The 18,484-nt window shown below is 58.3% G+C and overlaps 1 protein-coding gene across 1 annotated transcript; it reads left to right on the forward strand.

Moving 5' to 3' along the window:
• The first annotated feature begins 200 nt into the window (after window positions 1-200).
• On the forward strand, window positions 201-2,334 carry GADD45B (growth arrest and DNA damage inducible beta). The gene is made up of 4 exons (XM_030540487.1): window positions 201-488; window positions 636-737; window positions 1,009-1,225; window positions 1,530-2,334. The coding sequence occupies exons 1-4, from the start codon at window positions 445-447 to the stop codon at window positions 1,641-1,643; spliced, it is 477 nt and encodes a 158-aa protein (XP_030396347.1). The 5' UTR covers window positions 201-444; the 3' UTR covers window positions 1,644-2,334.
• Window positions 2,335-18,484: the final 16,150 nt, after the last annotated feature.

Raw genomic sequence — 18,484 nt, forward strand, 5'->3', positions numbered from 1 at the left:
AATCGAAACTCTCTCTCTCCTGCGTTTTTTTTTAAGCAAATCCACCCCTTGCAAAACTTCCCCCGCCCCACGTGGGGGCCACTTGCTATTTTCCCCAGAACCAGATCCAATCAGCTGGCACCGAGTTTTTTCCCTTTGTGGCCGAAGAACCAATAGGAAAGGCGGGGCCACGCCCCCTCCTGCAAGGCTATAAAAGGCGCCTTCAGTTGTCGCTGTCCCTGAGACTGTTTGGCGAAGCCGAGGAGTTTGATTCGGAGTGACACCGGATTGAGTCGCAGGTGGAGTTTCTGACATCGCGGAGCGATTGGCGCCGGCAGGAGCGATCCTGGTTTCTCCAGTGGATTATTGCACGGTTCCCGTCTGCCTTCTGGGTTGCTGCTGGTGGGCTACGCGGTGGGTGCTGCTCCCTCCCGACTTCAAGCCATTGTGGATTATAATTGCAACATGACCCTGGAAGAGCTGGTTGCTTGCGACAACACTGCCAAAAAGTAAGTGTCTCCCTCCTTTGCAAAGCCGCGGGTGCAGCAGCCTGGGCATGCAGATGCCCGAGCCCTTCGCTGTGTTTCTCCGCCCGCAGGGCTTTCCAAAGCCGCCCCGCATTAATGCGGTTCCCCCCCTTGTGCTCTCTCCCCAAGGATGCAGACGGTGAGCGAAGCGGTGGAGCAGCTGCTGGTGGCTGCTCAGCGGCAGGACTGCCTGACAGTCGGCGTCTATGAGTCGGCCAAGCTCATGAATGTGTAAGTATCTGGCCCTGACGTGTGCCGGGGCTGATCAGCTGACGTGGCTGGTGGAAAGCGGGGGGTGAGCTCAGCTCACTTGGATCTGCTGGAGCTGGGGCTGTGGGAGGGATCCTGTGTGTGACAGATGCAAGCGACCAAGCTCTGGCATTGAGCAGGAGCAGCTGGGGGGGTGTATGAGACTCATTTCCTTAGATGGACAGTCAGTTTGCGGGGGCCTGCCTGTCTCCCCCTGATCCTGACCCGCCTGCTTCCTCCCCGTGCCCTGCAGGGATCCAGACAGCGTGGTCCTTTGCCTCCTCGCCATTGACGAAGAAGATGAAGGCGACATCGCCTTGCAAATCCACTTCACCCTCATCCAGGCTTTCTGCTGCGACAATGACATCAACATCCTGCGGGTGTCCGGCATGCAGCGGCTGGCCAAGATCCTGGGGGAGAGCTCGGAGGACAACAGCGAACCCCGGGACCTGCATTGCATCTTAGTGACGGTGAGTCCCTTGTGCTGCTGGGTGCAGGGGTTGCCTGCAGGGGAGCAGGGAGGGTGCCCATCACCTGGGAGTCAGTCCCATGGCCTGTATGGGGGAGTTGGATTGTGCAGTGGTGCTGATGCAGGGCTAAAATTGGCAGCCCCGTGACCTGGGGCTGAGCCAAGCTGCTTCAGTGATGTGTGTATTACCGAACAGCCAGTGGCGTGGGTCACTGCTCAAGTATGTCTCGTGACTGGGCTGGGGTGACGTCCAGGAGGTTTGTGCTGGTTGCTAATGGCCGGATCTGTGTGTTCTCTCCCTCCAGAATCCCCACACTGATTCCTGGAAGAGCCAAGGCTTGGCGGAAGTGGCCAGTTACTGTGAAGAAAGCCGTTGCAATAACCAGTGGGTCCCCTACGTTCCGCTGCTGGAGCGTTGAGCTGGGCACCGTCTTCTCGTCTTGTGCTGAATTCCTGTTTTTTAACCAAAAAACCAACATTTTAAAAAATAAAAAACCACCCCATCAAAATCAAAGCTAAGGAGTAACGGAGAGGAGAACGCCTGGGCCGGCGGTGAAGGTGTGCGTGGAAAGGGAGGTGTGCCAGGGCACTGGCGATCGAGCCAAGGGGCTGTGACTGCATGGAGACCGTTATAGGAGCAGCTCGCTGGAGCAGGCTGGCAGGAGACACGCTTGGGGGAATGACTGAAGCAAGGCAACTGACTCCTCGGATGTGAGGGGCGCTCGAATCCTGTACGCAAGGCACGAGGTGTTTCTCTGACTGCGTGGGGTGTGGATGCCACTGATCCATGACAAGGGACTGGATTTCCCTCTGCTTCCTTTCTCTGCAGCCAGAGGGGACATGGCCACATTTAGCCAAGGACTTACTGTGGCAGGGTAGGGAAGAGACTGGATTTTTATTTGTTTTGCATCTGCTTTGTGTTGTGGATGGAAGGTGTGAGAACTGAAAAGGACAGTTGCAAATGAACTTTTATTTTTCAATGGACCGAATGTCTTATATTTATAAACTCAAGATTGCAATCTTTTTCTTTGCACTCAAGCCACTAAAAGAGTCTGATTCTATATATTCTTGTACAATGAACTTGCAATAAATTTCTGAAATGTAAATATCACTTCCTCTTGCATTTTTCTCCCCCCCTTTCCAGCTGTGACACTTCCCGGTCCCTGCATGTTGCATCAGAGCAACATGTCCTGTACTCTGTGATCAGATCAGGATGTAGCTGTGTTCTTAAAGCAGCTTCCAGGAGCCAGCCCTGTTCTCTTTGAAAAGCACTGCAGCTTTCTGGCTGAGGCGCCACCACTTCTGTAAATTGACAAAGAGGCTTAAACAAGCAGCAATTAAGGGCTGGCCTGTTGCAAAATGCCATGTGAGCTCCTGGCTGGTGCAGCCTCCTGCCTAGTCTGCAGCAAAACAGGATTTTGTCTGGTTTCAGGGTGTGGAGGAAGGAGCACGGGCCAAGTTTGGAAAGTCAGGGCTAACAAGAAGTGCTCATTAGGTCCTTAAATTGAAACTCTCTCAGCCTCCTTTTCTCACCCCCACCTCCCCCAAAAAGAAGATTTGGGATCCGAGATCATCCACTTTTAGGTTTGACTAGACTTACGGAGGGTCACAGAGTTTTTCTTCCAGCCCCTCCCTGTCCATGATCGTGCACCCACAGCACAAGACTGAGCTGAACACCCCTTGCTGGGTGTGGTTTCTGGGCCAAGCTGCCCCTGGGCAGGGTTTGCCCCCATAGCTGCTGCTGCAGACCCAACTTCTGCCTACACTTATTTCTACAGGAGCCTGGTTCCACAGAGGCTGCCACTGACTCCTGGCAGCTTGGGAACCAGGGAGCAGCTGCAGAACAAGCTCCTAACTCATGCTCACCCCTTCCTGTGCAGTAGAAAGGGAGCCCGTCAGGGTGGCTTACCCTGCAGGTAGCACTGCTGGGGGTGAGGGACTCTCCCTGCGCTGGCAAAGCGGGTGGGCACATGCAGCCTGGTGTCACCAGCCCTTGGCTTAGCACAGGCCGTGGCAGCGGGTCCAGACCCTGCTCTAGGTCCTCATGGAGCAGGGTTTGATGTGGCCCCAAGTGTTGGGGGGGGGGCAGGGTTGGTTCTACAGCAGGACCATTCCCCTGTATCCCCCCCCCCCCCCAATTCAGGCAGGGTCCTTACGCCTGAGGCTTGCCTGTGTTGGGTGGGGCATTGCCAGCCCAGTGGTGCCTGCAGATTGGGAGGGGAAAATTACACTTCTCCTCCCCCTTGGAACTTTGTGGGCAGAACCCCCCCCCCATGGCTCTGCTGCAGGGTGGGGGCACCAGGTGTCCTCTGCTAAACCAGTCCCTGCAAGTGCAGCATAAATGGAACTAGACACAGGGGTTTTAGATGCCAGGTATTTAAAAGGGCACCACTGCCTGGCTAGCAAAAGTAGCCTCTAATTCAAACAAGCCATGCCTAAGATCTTGCTGGGGGCGGCTGTCCTACTCATTCACGATCACACACTACTGCTTTAAATCTATTCCTCTGCTGGTGTCTCCATTTCAGGAAGGAAACTGAGGCACAGAGAGGGGAAAGGGGCTTGCTCAAGGTCACGCAACAAGACTGGCAAGTGGAGCCTGAGCCTCATGCTGGCTCCTCCTGACTGGCTGAGGTAATGGTCAGGAGGAAATACAGGAGTGACCTGCCTCATGGTTTGGCCCAGAGGTTAGTGGGGTGAAGGGGATGCCAGGGTTGGCTGCCCGGCAGCATCTGCCTTTCTCCACTGCTGCAGCTAGTCCTCTTGGCTACCAGTCTGGGATGGTGACACTTGCAAGCATGCTGGGGGCTGCAGAGGAGACACACACAAGTACAGGTAGGTGGGCCTGAGTCTTTCCAGGGGTGTAGGGAGCCTGTGTGCTAGGCCCATGCCCTGGACACTCAGCACAGAGAAGGTGCAATGCGCCCCGCCCCCCTTGCTGAGAGCTACCTTCAATTCTTGTGTCCCATTTCGTGCTGCGGTGAAGCCCACCCTCGGTACAGCTATCGCTTTACGTTCTGGAGTGTGAGCTGCCCGGAGAAAGCGAAATCAAGGCTAAACAGCTGCTTTCCTGTGGTCAGGGTTCCCCGTGACACCCCTGGGGCAGGGAGTCAGGCTTGAGGGGAAATCCTGCTGCTTCTAAGGGAACAAAGTGTTTGTTATGAGCTGAGACAAGAGGAGGGTTTCTAGGAAGCTGATGTGAGAGAATCTAATGGAGTCAGGGTTCTTCTGCACAAATAATACTCCCCCCACCCCAAACCTGCAAGATTTGCAGCCCCCCTCCATCCCCAGTCCTTGCAGCTTTGTGCCAGAGCTTGAAAATCGGGAAATGCAACTGAGTGGGACCTGCAAGAAACAAACATGAAACTGACGAATCTCCCCAAACTGGAAGAACCTAAATAAATAATATGGAAGAAAGTGGGGGGGGGGGGGCTGTTGAGAAAAAAGGGTAAATGTATAAAATGCACGTGCAGTTGCACAGGTAGATAGCTGGGGGGGGTCATTGTGCACACGCGCACACACACGTTTGCACATGCAACAGAGACGAGCACATGATGCACCTGTTTGCAGCCTGAGGATGAGCCCAGCCCGTGCGTGTGCAGCTCCGGGTGTGCTAGCCCATGCATGTTCCCATGGGCATTTGTGCGCATGGGTGTCCATGGGTGTGTGCTCGTCTTGTGTGTATTTGGCCTGCAGTCTCCGCTGCCCCTGCACTCCTGTTATTAAGGCCCCAGTATGTACTCCCAGCTCCACCCCCTCCCCGGCGGCTGGGAGGGTTGGGAATGGGCATTGGATCTTTGCTCGCCCCTTAGCCTGCTGGGTAGAATCCAGCCAGGGGACCCCAAGGGGTGACCTCCCAAGCTGTCATCAACACCCTCCCAACCCCAGGGAGCTGCCCGTGTCCCTGGCTGGGCAGCTCCTGGCCCGTGGGCGTGGGGACCGAGGGGGTGGCATGGTGGGCGCTGCTGGGGATTTCGCTGCCATGCAGGAAGCTGCCCTTTGAGCACAACTCCCCCAGGCTGTGTGGGCAGGGGCTGGGGCTAAGCCCTGCCAGGAGCAGGCTGCCTCACCCTCCCTGGGCCAGGGAACCCCCCCCAGCTCCTGGCAGACCTGCGGGCTGCTCAGCACCCACATGCCCACCCCCTCCGCGCCCACGCTCTGTGCAGGGGGGGCTTCTCACAGCCACATGGGCTCAGCAGAAATCCCCTGCGCCGCCTCCAGCCGGAGGGACTGGAGCCCAGTGGCTCTGTGATGAAGTCACCAAAGCCGCGAACCACAGGAGGCAGCTGAGCAGTGCAAGATGCTCACAACCCGGAGGGAGGGAGAAGAGAGGGAGGCTGACACCATCTGAGCCCCAGGGGCCAAATGAGGGCGGGATGGAGGAGAGGGGGATTCAACACCCCCCCCCCATTACAAAAGACACGTCCCCGCAGCGTTATGCCCTCCCTGGGGACCTCACCCCAAACCCACGGCAGCCAACAGGAATCTTTCCACCCTGGATCAGGCCCCCCCCAAGGGAAGCAGCCACTCAGGAGCTGCGCCCACCGCTTCCTGCCCTGCCCTGAGGCTTGTTAGGAACAGGGCGGCGAAGTGTGTGCTCGCTCAGAGGCCGAGGGGGGGCCAGGTAGCACAGAGGAATGGGTGTATTGGGCATGGCTTTGCCCTTCTGTGTTGCGGGGTGAGGAGCTGAGCCCTGGAGACAGAGTGCCCCTCCTGGGCCTAGGGCAGGCGGGTGGCTGCCATGCAGGGCTGAAATCCACCGGCCTAGAACAGGCTATGAGGGACATCAGCCTGTGCTGCACCCATTCAGGGCCTAAAGAGAGGGTTTACGGGGAGGGAAGAGCATTGTCTAGTGGTCAGAGCAGGGGCCTGGGAGTCAGGACTCCTGGGTGCCAGTCTCAGCTCTGCCACAGACTCACTGCATAACCTTGGGGACGTTCCCAGCCCTGTGCTGTGCCTCAGTTTCCCCATCACTGAAATGGGCTCAATAATCCTATCTTCCCCACGCACCCTCTCTTCTTTCTGGGGAAGAAGCAAAGGCTACACGGTGCTCTGAGAGCCTCAGCTGCAAGACGCTGGTGGCCCGTGCAGAGTACCGATTTAATGACTCAGGCACCAGGGCTGCCGGTTTCCCCAGAACAAACGCCATGGCCAAGGCTGGAAGCATTCAGGAAGGGGGGGGAGAGCTGGGGATTCCCCTGGGAGAAGCCATAGGGAGAGGATGACACGCAAGGCTGTGAAGCATTCGGCGCCTGACCTGGCAGCAACTGCCAAACAGGTGGCAAGGGCTATGCAAACAGCGCCAGGTGGCCAAACAAGCCTATAAGGAAGTGCTGCAACTGAGTCTGGCTTAGCGCTCCGGGAGGCCCTTCTGTGGTCCAGCCCCACTCTGTCTGGTCAGCCCCCGAAGCCTCACTCACACCTGTAACTCGGCTTGGTGGGGCTCAGCCTAGCCCCTCTGGCTGACACATGGCAACAGCATGACCTCATTAGCCAACTCCCCCTGGGACTATCCTGGGAGTGGGGCAGGGCTGTGGGTCAGGAGTGAGGTGCAGCAGGGAGCCCCGCACTGGACAAGCCCAGGGTGCGTGGGTCAGGAGTGAGGGGCAGCGGGAAGCCCAGGGTGGGGCCTGGGATAGCAGCTCAGAAGCTGGGTCTCTGGGGAGGCTCAGAGGCCACACAGGCAGCACTTCTGATAGTGCTGCTCACTCATGCTCCTAGCCCTGCTAAAGGGGTATCCTTGTCCCAGGGCCCCCCCTCCTTTGGAGCAGGGCACAGGGCGGCCGGCTTGTCACATACCACCTCAGAGAGCCCTGATGGACTGAGATGGGCTGGTGAGAGCAGGCCCTAGTGTGCATAGGCACGAGCCTAGGTGTGCACACTTTTTCACGTGCACCTCCACCTGCAGTCTCCCTTTGCACAAGTACAGAACATGCACCTGCGTCCCCAGCGTGTGCACAAGCATCGGGGGGCCGGAAACACCTGAGCGGGTTGCATGCATGAGTGTGTGTGTGTGTGTGTGGGCTTCTGCCCCTGCCCCTGGGGCAGTCCCCTCCTGCAGGAGGCGGCAGTGAATCAATGCCGTGGCCATTCCCAGGGGCGGAGGGATTGGCAGCTTGGATGCCATGAGTTTGGTTGGGTCTCAGCCCAAGTCCTAGCAGCCACGTCATCGACCCTTGTCACCACATTGGCAGCCTTGGGACTGACTGGGCCACGGGGGCTGAAGTCCCCTGTCACCTCTAGTCCTTCCAGGGCAGAGCTGAGGTGCACTGAAGGGGACCCTTTCCCTGCTGATGCCCATACGTACTGGGATTGCAGGTTACTGGCTGCCCATTGCTGGGGCACCGATCCAGCCCCTGCAGGAAGGGATGAGTTAAATAACCCAACAAACCTTGAAACGTGTCCCCTTAATTCACAGGAACAGCAGCAAGCAAAGCTTTGAAGTAGTCAGTGGAGTGACACCGATTTCACCCTCTGGTGAGCTGGTCCATTGATGCCGGTGGAGCTGGGCCAATTTACACCATCTGCGGCTCTGGCCCCAAGGTTGGTTTCCAGGGGTTTTCCAAACACCAGTCCCTGCTGTCCCTGCCTTAGGGAGCAGTTGTGCACTTAATGGAATGTTCCCATTTGCAGAGCTGGTAACACTTTGCACAAGCAACACTACTTTGCATGTTTGTGCCATTGCTCTCAAAGCAACTGACAAAGGTGCCATTAGCCTTAACTTCCAAATGGGGAAACCGAGGCACGGGGGTAGGATTTGTCCAACATCACGCAGAGAATCAGTAGGATGGCCAGCAAGAGAACCCACCCTGCTCCAACCTCTTGGCAACATCATCCTCCCAGTCCCAGCATCCAGGGGCGAACCCAGGAGTCCTGGCTTCCCATCCCCTGCTCTACGTCTGAGAGCCAGGAAAAGCATCTGGGAATCGTGAATTCTAGTCCCCCTGCTTTAACTATTCACCTTCATTCTTCTACCAGAACCCAGGCGTCCTGAAGCCCCCCCCTCCCCCTGCGCTAGTTATTAGACTAGGTGTCTGCACTATAATGGCCCGTTGCCACTTGTCCACCTGCAGGAAACACGCAGCTTAAAAACCCTGCCCAGCTCCAACTCTGAGCTGGCTCTAACGTGTAGCACGCGAGAGCAGCACTTCCTCCTCCTTGGTTTCACTCCTGCATGCGCAGCTTTCCTCCTATCACACCCCCCCGCGCGCGCGCGCACGCACACACACACACACAGATATATACACACACCTCACACTTACACCTATCCATCCTCGCTCGGAGGTGGGTGTTACGCTGCCTTTCCAACATCAGTGCTTCTGATGACAATAACCCTCATCAGCAAACAGCGTGAAACAGTTTGGTGTGGGAGGAGGGAGAGTGGGGTCCGACAGGCGCTGATGAGGCATATTTGTAACGACACCCTCTCCCACCCCTAGCACCTTCCAGCTGAGGATCTCCAAGCTCTTCCCCAATATTAACACATGCAGCCTCCTAGCACCACTCAAGAAGTTTTACACCCTTTTTTTTACAGATGGGGAAACTGAGGTACAGAGCAGTGAAGTGACTTGCGCAAGGCCACACAGAGAAGCAGAGCTGGGCGTAGAACCCAGGAGTTCTGACTCCCAGTCTCCCCCTCCAACCGCCCCAGAAGTGGCTGCATTTCAGTGCTGTGGGGTGCATTTATTTTGCAAAACACTCTGGGCTCCTCACCCCAGGTGCCCAGCTCCTTGATGATGCAGGATTTCACTGAACGCCCTGAAACAGAGCCAGCTTTCTGCATCCCTCCACTGTGCCCCATGTCCCCCAGCCGGCCTGCTCTCTGCCGCACACCGCTTCTCGCCTCCACCACACCCGCTGTCTCTGTCACCGCCACACCAACCTCTGATGACCCGGGGCCCTTGGGATGGAAGAACATTGTGTTCCAAAGGCTGCACCGCGGCAGCTTCCAAAGGCACAGGCTGGGGCGCTGATAAGGACTCACACCCTGCAAGCTGCTGCAATCAGCTTTCCCCAGACAGGAGGGACTCATCTAGCAGCTTGCAAAGAGCTCTGCTGGTTGGGTCTCCAGGAGCGGAGTGGAACCATGTGACGAACTGGGAATATTCTTAATGTTTTCTCTGAATACTGTGTTGGTGCCTCAGTGTCCCATGGCAGTTCTTAAGTATCTAGGTGGTGGGATCAGGGTGTGTGATTGCTGCAGAGCAAAGGGCCAGTGCACCTAAATCCCTGGCACTCTGTCTCCTAGCAACTGATGGCCTGGGCCCCTCCCCTGCAAAGGTGCCAGCTGAAGGTGTTGGAGACAAAGGGATCAGGTGACCTCCTGGCCCGGGAAAGGGGCTGAGGAGAGAGGAGGGGCTGGAGGGGTTTTCAGTCTGGAGCTGGTGGGGTCGAGGAGTGAAGTGCAGATGTGAGGGGTCTGGTTCACTCACCCCCAGAATGGACCCGGCTGAGGGGTCCGGTTCTCTGTACCTACAAGCTCTGTTTTAGACCCTGTTCCTGTCATCGAATAAACCTCTGTGTTACTGGCTGGCTGAGAGTCACGTCTGACTGCAAAGTGGGGTGCAGGACCCTGCAGCTTCCCCAGGACCCCGCTGGGGTGGGCTCGCTGTGGGAAGCGCACGGAGGGGCAGAGGATGCTGAATGCTCCAAGGAGAGACCCAGGAGATGAAGACATGTGAGCTTCTTTCCCTTGGAGCAGACTGTCTCCAGGGCGAGGAAGCTCCCCAAAGTCCTGACTGGCTTGGTGGGGAGCAGTTCCAGAGCATCACCTGGGGACTCCGTGACAAACCAGCTCTGCCTTCCCCCAGGACCTTGTTTCTGGGCTGGGGGGTGAAGTTGGTGCTGCTAGGATAGGTTATGCGGTGCAGGTCCATTTCACCCAGGGGCAGGCGGATAGTCCCAGCTGATCAGTGAGCACCAGCTGGTAACTCTGTTTTGGAGACTGAAGTGATGCAGCAGCTCCTGGGGTCACTTCACCTCCACAGGCACACGACACCCTGCAGCGGGCGCTCGCTGTTCACGAAGCTCCCTGTCTCGCTGCCGTTTGGCTAGTATTCACTCTTCCTTACACACCAGGAAGGTGTTGGTCCTGCTTCTTAGTTCGCTGTTCAGCACCAAAGCTGCCTCTGCCAGGTTCGAGCCAGCTGGGAGGCATCCTGGTGGCGGGAGACTGGCACAACCTGGGGCTAGGATGCAAGTGGTCGTGGCAGGCCATGACCTGCCAAAAGAAAAGGAATAATTCATCTCCAGAGCCCCCGCCAGGTGGGACCCAGAATTTCTGGCCCGGCCCGTGACCTTAGCAAGCAGGTTGCTGGAGATGAGAGCACGATCCTGCCTCCCAGCACAGGGCAGAGCGGGCAGCAGCTGTTTACATGGCATTCCTGGCTGCCTGGGCACAGAGCTGAGCAGCCCCATCCCCAGAACAATAGAGACCCCCCCACAGCAGAGAACAATGGAGAATTCCCGCCCCACCCCCCGTCTCCATAAAGAACAGGGGGAGCCAGCAGGGTGCTGAGCACCTTGGGAATCTGTTGTGCGGGTGGGGGCTCCAGGGTTGTGCTGGGCTCTGGGTGTGTCTGTGCGTGCACAGGTCTGCGTGTGTGTGTGTGCACGGGGGTTGCACATCTTGGCTAGCTCAATCCCTGAGCCTCCATTGCTCCTCACTAGCTCAGCTCCCCGTTCAAGCAGCAGAGACAGAGACGCTGTTTGTGCCCTGACCCGATTTAACCCGCTGGTCTGTCCCAGCTTCACCCCAGGGCTGGGCGGGGAGCAGAGGCGGCTTTGCACACACACTTGCTCACAGGCCCACGGCACCTCTCTGCACCAGCCCCACCCGGCCACCTGCACAATACAGCCCCTCAGTGGGGGGAGGAACTGGTCTGCGGTCGCGTCAGTGGGGCCGGCCTGAGGAAAGCGCCTTCCTGGCCCATGGGTTCAGCTCCAAGCTGCCTGAAAACAGAGGGCTGCATGCTCAGCTTGTCTTTCAGTCTGAGCAGGCAGCTTGGCTTGGGCCCATCCCCTGCAGACACAAGCCCATTCCACCCTACGCTACCTGCGCCTGCCTGAATGCTGCTGGCTCCTGGTCCCGCTCAAACCCTGGCCCACCGCAGGAGCCTAGACGCTGCGTGTGTGCAGCTAGCATTGCCCAGCCTGGGTGCTGCCCAGACCCGGCTACGGCACACCTGGGCTCTGACATACCTGCAGCGGCTGCAGCGCTGCTAACCCACAGCTCAGGCTGCTGCATGCTGCCTGGACTGTGACACCCCATGGGGCTTGCCCCGCTCTGTGTCTCTCAGGCCCCACCGCACTTTTTGTTCCCCTGAGTCCCACGGCTCAGGCCTGTGCCCACCATTCAGCGGCAGGCGCTCCGTGGCCAGAGAGGCCAACCCATTGGGGTCCCCTCCCCGTGCCTCGGCTCCAGCAGACGGATGCAACCCTGAGCGCCTTGTTGTGGCTCCTGCTTTTCCTGGGCCAGTTTCTCTCCCGTACAAGGGGAGGAGGCTGGGTCTGAGATAGATACATAGATAGTGGCCGGGTGATCCATCTGGAACAGGGCGCAGCATGTCAGCTCTGCCAAGCCTGAGGCAATGGTCTGGGGGCTGGCCTGGATGTCCCAAGTTGCCATGGGAGGTGGAGGAATCCCGAGGAGGTCACAGAGCCCGAGGGATGCTGCCTTGGCTCTCACCCTGCCTAGAGCCAGCTGAGGAGACAGGGCTTTGGGAGAAGGAGGGGCCAGTCGGCAGGACCTGGATCAGAATTTGTCTCCCAGTCCCTCCTGCTCTAACCCCTAGACCCTACTGTCCTCCCAGAGATTAGAACCCAGGAGGCCTGACTCCTAGCCCCTCGCTGAGTTTAGGGCTCTCGCATGACCCCATTGTTACAGGCATCCTGGGAGACCCTTGGGCTCAGTAGAATTGCCCCCCGTCCCCCCACCTCGTCAGCCCTGGCTCTTGGCGTAAGCCTGTTCGGGTTCAGGCCCCGAGCAGGGTCCCACATGGTTCCATATCTTGTATCTAGCCCAGTTTGCATCCGTTTCAGGCGGCTGCAAACTCTCCATCCTCCCCATGCCAGGCGCAGTGGGTTGGAACCATCCCCGGCCAGTTGCCAAGTTAAACCCAGCTGTGATTTCTTCTTTGTCTCAGAGGCCGGGGGCTGGCGTCCTTGTGAGACGAGCTCCGCAAACACCCCAGCGAGAACACAAACGCTGAGCACGCGCTCACCAAACACCAGCGGGAGAACAGCGGCCAGGTGCACGTAGCCCGGGGTTGTGTAGGGTGAAGGGGAGCGGCTGCATGCGCTGGGCTGGGACAGGTGCCCCAGGGAAAGTGGGGGCCATGCAGATGAAAACGCAGCGTCCTGTCTGCCAGTAAACAATGCTGCACGTATGCACACACGCTAGTGATACCTGGATCCCCCCCTTCCCGCACATCCCCTGCAGCCGTGCCCCCAGCGTCCCACACCTGGCCCTCCACACCCCTGCCTGGCATGCCCGCCCCCAGCCCTGGGCCTGTCAGGTTGGCGCTCCCTTGTAATTAGGCTGCATCGTGCCAAGCTCTGCTTGGCAGGTGGGGCACCACGCTGGCTCAGCCCTCACTCAGCCCCACTTGGCTCCTGACCAAGCAGACACCTCACATCCCAGCACAGAGAGAGACGGGCTTCGTGGGCCGCAGGCACTTCCGGCTGCCCCGCCCTGGCCTCGGTGATGGGGAGATGAAGTAGGGCTCGGGGGCTCATGCCCTGGCTGATTGCTGGGGAGGCTCTGGACCATGGAGTCAGAGGGCAGAGGGGCATGGGAGGGGCCGCTCATGACCGGCTGCCTCAGTTACCCCAGAAGCAGTGACCCAGGAGCCAGCCGGGGGAGTCGAGCGGGGCTGGGGAGCGAGGGCTTGATTCTGCTCCCGCTTACAATAGGAAGTTTGAGTCACTATATCCCCCCCACACACACACTAGTCACACATTCTTCGCTGAGGTGGAAACAGAACCCAGGAGTCCTGACTCCCAGGCCCCTGCTCCAACCACTAGACTCCATTCCCTGCCCAGAGACAGGAGCATAACCCAGGCAGAAAGCGGCTCTGACTCTGCACAGGAGTGGTCGGGGGGTGCCAGCTGTAGGGCAGTGGGAAACCAAGCCTGTGCTGGCTCAGCTCGGGGGATTTTCCCCAGTCCAAAGCAGGGCTCAATGCCCCCGCTCTGATCTGCCGGGGCAGGCGAGGGAGGCCAGGCCCCCAGCGCCTGCAGGGAACCACTCCTGACTCACACCATGGGGCGCACGAGAGGAGAGCCAGAAAACCAGAGGGCGTGTGCACGCCCATGTTGGCTGTTTCATGCGGCAGGACAAGCGAGTCAGCACGGGAGGGTCAGCCCAGCCTGGGCGGCGGGCTCTTGCAGAAGGCAGCTCAGAGGTAGCGTGGACTGGTGGGTAAAGCGCCAGACCAGGACTCAGGACATCTGGGCTCTTGCCCCACTGTGCCTCAGTTTCACCTCCTGCCCTGTGTCTGTTTAGACTGGCAGCTCTTTGGGGCAGGGCCCGGCTCTGACTGTGTCTGTGCAGCGCCCAGCACAATGGGATCCTGGCTTTGTCTGGAGCCTCTTGGTGCTCCCAGAATAACAGGGGTCCAGGAGGGGTTCTATGTGCCCAGCCACCAAGAGCCGGAAAGGGGCCCTGGCCACTCGCGTTCTAGCCAATGACAAACCAGCCAGCAGCTGGAATTCCAGCCCCTTCCCCCCTTCTGGGGCTGAACATTCTCATTTGTTTAAAAAATGAGGAACCCCCCCCCCCGTCCCCCGCTGGATCCACTCAAAGGGCAGGGGAGCCTGGGCCGCGTGAGGTGGGGGAGGGGAGCAGTAAGGTGGGCTTCGGATAAACCGAAAAAGGGCAGGAATGCTGGGCCGGATCTGCCTCTTCCTGTCCCTGACACTGTCTCCGGCCTTATCGGCCTTATCGCAGCCTCTCAGGAGCGAGGGGGCTGCAGCTGGAGTGGGCTTGGGGCAGCAACTCTGAGCTGTTTCAAAAGCATGGGGCGCTGAGCTGAGGGGCGCACCCAGGGAGGAATCCCCTTCAGCCTGCTCCTTGCTGACCCACTGACCCTAGTGCACATTGACCATTTTGCACTAGTGCAACCGACTGCACTTGGTGCAGGGCCCTGCAGCCACACCCCGCAGCTCTGGGGCAGGCGGCCCTGGATTTGCTGGGCCTGACGCTGGCGTGCATGGAAACACTCCTGATTTGTGCTGCCACAGTCAGGCCCATGACTCCATCCAGCCTCTGGGCCTGAGTCTCCGGTGCCCTGCACCTCCTGCCGTTGCACCAGTGCACAGTGAGACCGGGGTGGGAGCGGCAATATCTCCCAAGGGGCAAGGTGTGGGAGTGTCGGGTCCTTCTTGCCAATGGGCTGACCCAGGTCAGAGGGCCTGAATTTCCACCGCCCGGCCTCGTATAGTTGTGCACGTTTGTGCAAAATGAGTATGAAACACTCCCTGTTGGTGCAAAGCACACTTCTCACTGGACAGCCTTCACAGCCTCCATGTACGTTGCTTTAATGACTGGCCTGGTGATGCCCCCCCGCCTGGCAGGAGAGTGAGCTCATTCCCTGCTCCATACAGCCAGGCGGGTGAGGAGCGGGCTGGGCTGTGAAGACCCCACCCGGCTGCTGCTCTTGGGATGCCATTCCCCGTGGACGCTCTGCTAAGCTCGTCCCTGGCACAAGGCGTACCGCTGACCCTACAGGCAGCAGCCATCATTTATGTGGGGCCTTACAAAGGTGGGAAACTGAGGCAGAGAAGGGCTGCGACATGCCCAAGGTCACCCAGTGAACTACGAGCAGAGGCTAAAATCCAGTTGCACCCGCTCTAACCACTAGCCCCCAATCCCCTCCCAGAGCTGGGGATAGACGCCAGAGTCCTGACTCCCAGCCCTATTGGCTCCAACGTGTTCTTAAATCCCTGGGGCTGGAATACATCACTTGGGTGCTGACTCACGTACCACGTAACTGCGAACAAAATCTCCCCCACCCCACCGCAGCCCTTGGTACCAGTAGGTCGCCACCCACGGTTTGTCGGGCGTTGCTGAAAGATGGGGCTCAGCAGTGAAGGAGTGAAAAGGGGCCAGGGGCCATGGCGAAAGGGGGAGCAGAGCCCACGTCCGAGCCAGGGGCCACGTGATGCTTGGCTGGGGAGCTCACAGCCACACATCCTGGCAGACAGGTTCTGGGGCCTTGTGCCTTTGAAGTGGCACCTCCCAGGGGTGGGGAGGCCAATTAGCTGGAGGACGCCGGGGGCCACGGCGGGCTGCCGGATTTCCGGCTGCACTGGGAACGTGCAGAGGAATCCGGGCCGATCCCGGCAGCAGTGGGCAGCGCCAGGCCAGACAATGCTGGAGCATGGGGGATGTTTGTTATTCTCTGCAGCGCTACTCCTGGTTTCCTCAGCCCGGCTCTGAGCAGCTGCCGGGCACAACGGAACCAGCTGGGGCAGCAGCTCAGAACCCCCCGGCGTGTCCGTGGCCTGTCAGCGGCTGCAGCACATGGGCACCTGTTGGCAGCCCGGAGCGCTGGGGCTGCTCGGTTGTTTACCTGCGCCTGGCCAAGAGCGTGAGGCATGTTCTGGCCTGATTCGCTACTCACTTCAATCAGGAGTGTTGCCACTGAAGTCAATGGGCCAGATCCTCTGCTCTGCTGATTTGCCCCAGCCGAGGATCAGGCCCAGCAGAGTTGCACGGGGGAAAGGGGGGGGTGTGAATGGTCCCCAGAGAAGAGCGCACCCCACATGGTTCCAGGTGGCTTGGTTCCCCCTCCCCAACCTTAAAGCTCCCTCCCTATTGGAATCGGCAGCTTTTTGGGGAATTGGCAGCCATGGTGTGGGATGATGCATCCCCTGAATAAGGGGGTGACTCAGAGAGTTTATCTCCCCCTCCTGAACCCCCTTTTCCTCCCTCCTGAACCCCCAGGCTGGGCCCTTGCCCCCAAGCCCTTGGATCTTAGGCTGTGAGTAAAGTGTGGCAGAGGGGTGCCAGGGGCAGGGACGGGAGCTGGGAGCCGGGCATGAGCTCAGACTCTGGTGGGGCTGCGGCAGAGGGGTTCTCCACTGGAATTGGTGGAGGGGGGCTGGATGCTTGGGTGATGGGGATCAGGAGGTGCCATCTTTGCTGGAGTGGATTGGGTGAGGTCTGTGCAATGAGGTGGGATGAGAGAGAGGGACAGACGGGTGGGGAGGCGGGAGAGAGAGAGAAAAGGAGTCAGGCCCCTGCCCCTTACCAACACACTCTGGGTTTCCCCTCCAGCTCAGCTGGGTTCTGCTCCTGACTCTGGAAGGGGAGTGGGGTCTAGTGGTTGGAGCAGGGGGCTGGGAGTCAGGACTCCTGGGTTCTGTTTCCAGCTCAGCGAGGAGAGTGTGGCTAGTGGTTGGGGGTGGGGTTGGGGGGAGGGTGGGATGTAGTGAGTCAGGCCTCCTGGCTTCTAAGCAGTGTTGTAGCACTGACTCAGTGTGTGTGCCCTTTTGCTGCCGAGTGCCTCAGTTTTCCCACCTGTAAAATGGGGATAAATGCTTCCTGGCCTCCAATGATTGTTCTGAGGCAACTGCCCATAAAGCCCTTTGAGGTCCCAAGACAAAAGGTGCTAACGAAGCCTAAGTGAGGAATTCGAGCTGCTGTCCAGCACACAAGGGGCTGGTTAAACAGACTTGGAGGCTCGGCCTGGGGCAGGAGGGGTAATGACACTGCTTGTGGAGAAGGGCATGAAGACACTCAGATGGGTGGAGGTGGCAGCGGGACTGAGCTGTGTATAAAGAGAAAGGGAATAATTACTGTGTGGGGAAGGCAGAAGAGACTCTGAAATGAGTCGCTTGATTTTTCACAAGAGCTCAGCATCTTGCACTTTTGCTTCCCCCCACCCCCACGAATTCAAAAGTCACAAATACAGCCCACAAAAATCACGAGATTGGCTTAAAAGTCATAAGATCTTAACAAGAGTCACACATTTGGGTTTCATGTTCTTTGCCTTCCGGTTCCTGCCCCTTTAGGAGCTGCATTTCTCCATGCCTAGGAGGCCTAGAAACTTTTTTTTTGGTGCTCAGTGGAAACTGGGATTCTTGGGTCATCCCAGAACTCCAGGAGCTGGGGATTTAAGAGAAAACACCCAAGCCTTCCAAGACTCTCAGTAAAGTTACTAGAGCTGTGTTACTACTGATGCTGTGTGCCGAGTGCTTGGGAAACCTCTGGCCCTGAGCGGGCGCTCGCCTTGAAAATCTGCCTTTTCAGTTATTCCCATTCCTCCGCATCCCATTTGCACATGTGTGTGACTTCACACACACACAACTCAGCCCATAAAGCTACCCTGTGCTATGTGTTCGCAGGCTGGGGCAGGGAGCAGCGGGGGGTCCTTACGATACCAGTGGGAGCTAACTAGCCTGACAGTGGTGCAAACCCTACTGCAGATTGGTAATTTAGCCCTGAATGAGTTGCAGAATCCAGCACTCTGGGGCCAGCCAAGGGGCTTATGCAAACAACCCGCACCCTTTGCTAAGACCCTGGTTATTGCTCAGCGATGCCACAGTAGGAAGGCTTTCCCAAAACAGAATTATGTCCCCGGGGACACAGTATTGTCTAGTGGCTAGAGCGCCACGTGGGGACTCACAAGACCTGAGTTCTAATCCCAGCTCTGCTGGCTGACTGAGGGCAAATTGTTTCCTCAGGCCGTGCCTCAGTTTCCCCTCCCTGGAGTTTGTCAGAGCGAGGTCTGGCTCTCACCACGTGTCTGTGCAGCACCTGACACAATGGAGGGGGAGTTGCTAGATGCTACTGTAATAAGAGGAACTATGTGAAACGGAGGCGCAGGGAGCCGGGAGAATTACCTCCTTCCTGAGGATGAAATTCTAGTGGGGGTCCGAGCTGGTGTGAAGCTGGGGGGCCAAGGGGTGGCAGCTTCCCCAGATTTCAGATGGGCCCTGAGCAGTGAGTTCTTTGCCACCAGGAGGCAAATGACGAACTATTGCTTATTCTGCCTGAGCAGCACTCTGCCCGAGTAGGGTTTTCTTGATGCTGTTTAATCTAAACTCCCCATTTCTGCAGTGTTCCCAGCCGCAGAAGCCAAACACAAGCCCTCCGCTGCCCTTCTAGGAAAGGCATTGGAAAGGTTCTGTCCACGAGGCCTGGAGAGCCAGGCCGCAGTCTCGCGGGGTCATGGCCGCCCCCATCCTAAATGGAAAAGGCAAGAGCTCAGAAGTTACCAAAACCTGACCAGACTCCACTGGGACGGGCGCCCATCAC

Source organism: Gopherus evgoodei, chromosome 22 (assembly GCF_007399415.2).
Source record: "Gopherus evgoodei ecotype Sinaloan lineage chromosome 22, rGopEvg1_v1.p, whole genome shotgun sequence".
NCBI lineage: Eukaryota > Metazoa > Chordata > Testudines > Testudinidae > Gopherus > Gopherus evgoodei.

Coding starts and splice junctions, on each gene's coding strand:
- GADD45B (XM_030540487.1), top strand. CDS start 445: ATGACCCTGGAAGAGCTGGTTGCTTGCGACAACACTGCCAAAAA. Junction 489..635: donor TGCGACAACACTGCCAAAAA/GTAAGTGTCTCC, acceptor TCTCTCCCCAAG/GATGCAGACGGTGAGCGAAG. Junction 738..1,008: donor TCGGCCAAGCTCATGAATGT/GTAAGTATCTGG, acceptor CGTGCCCTGCAG/GGATCCAGACAGCGTGGTCC.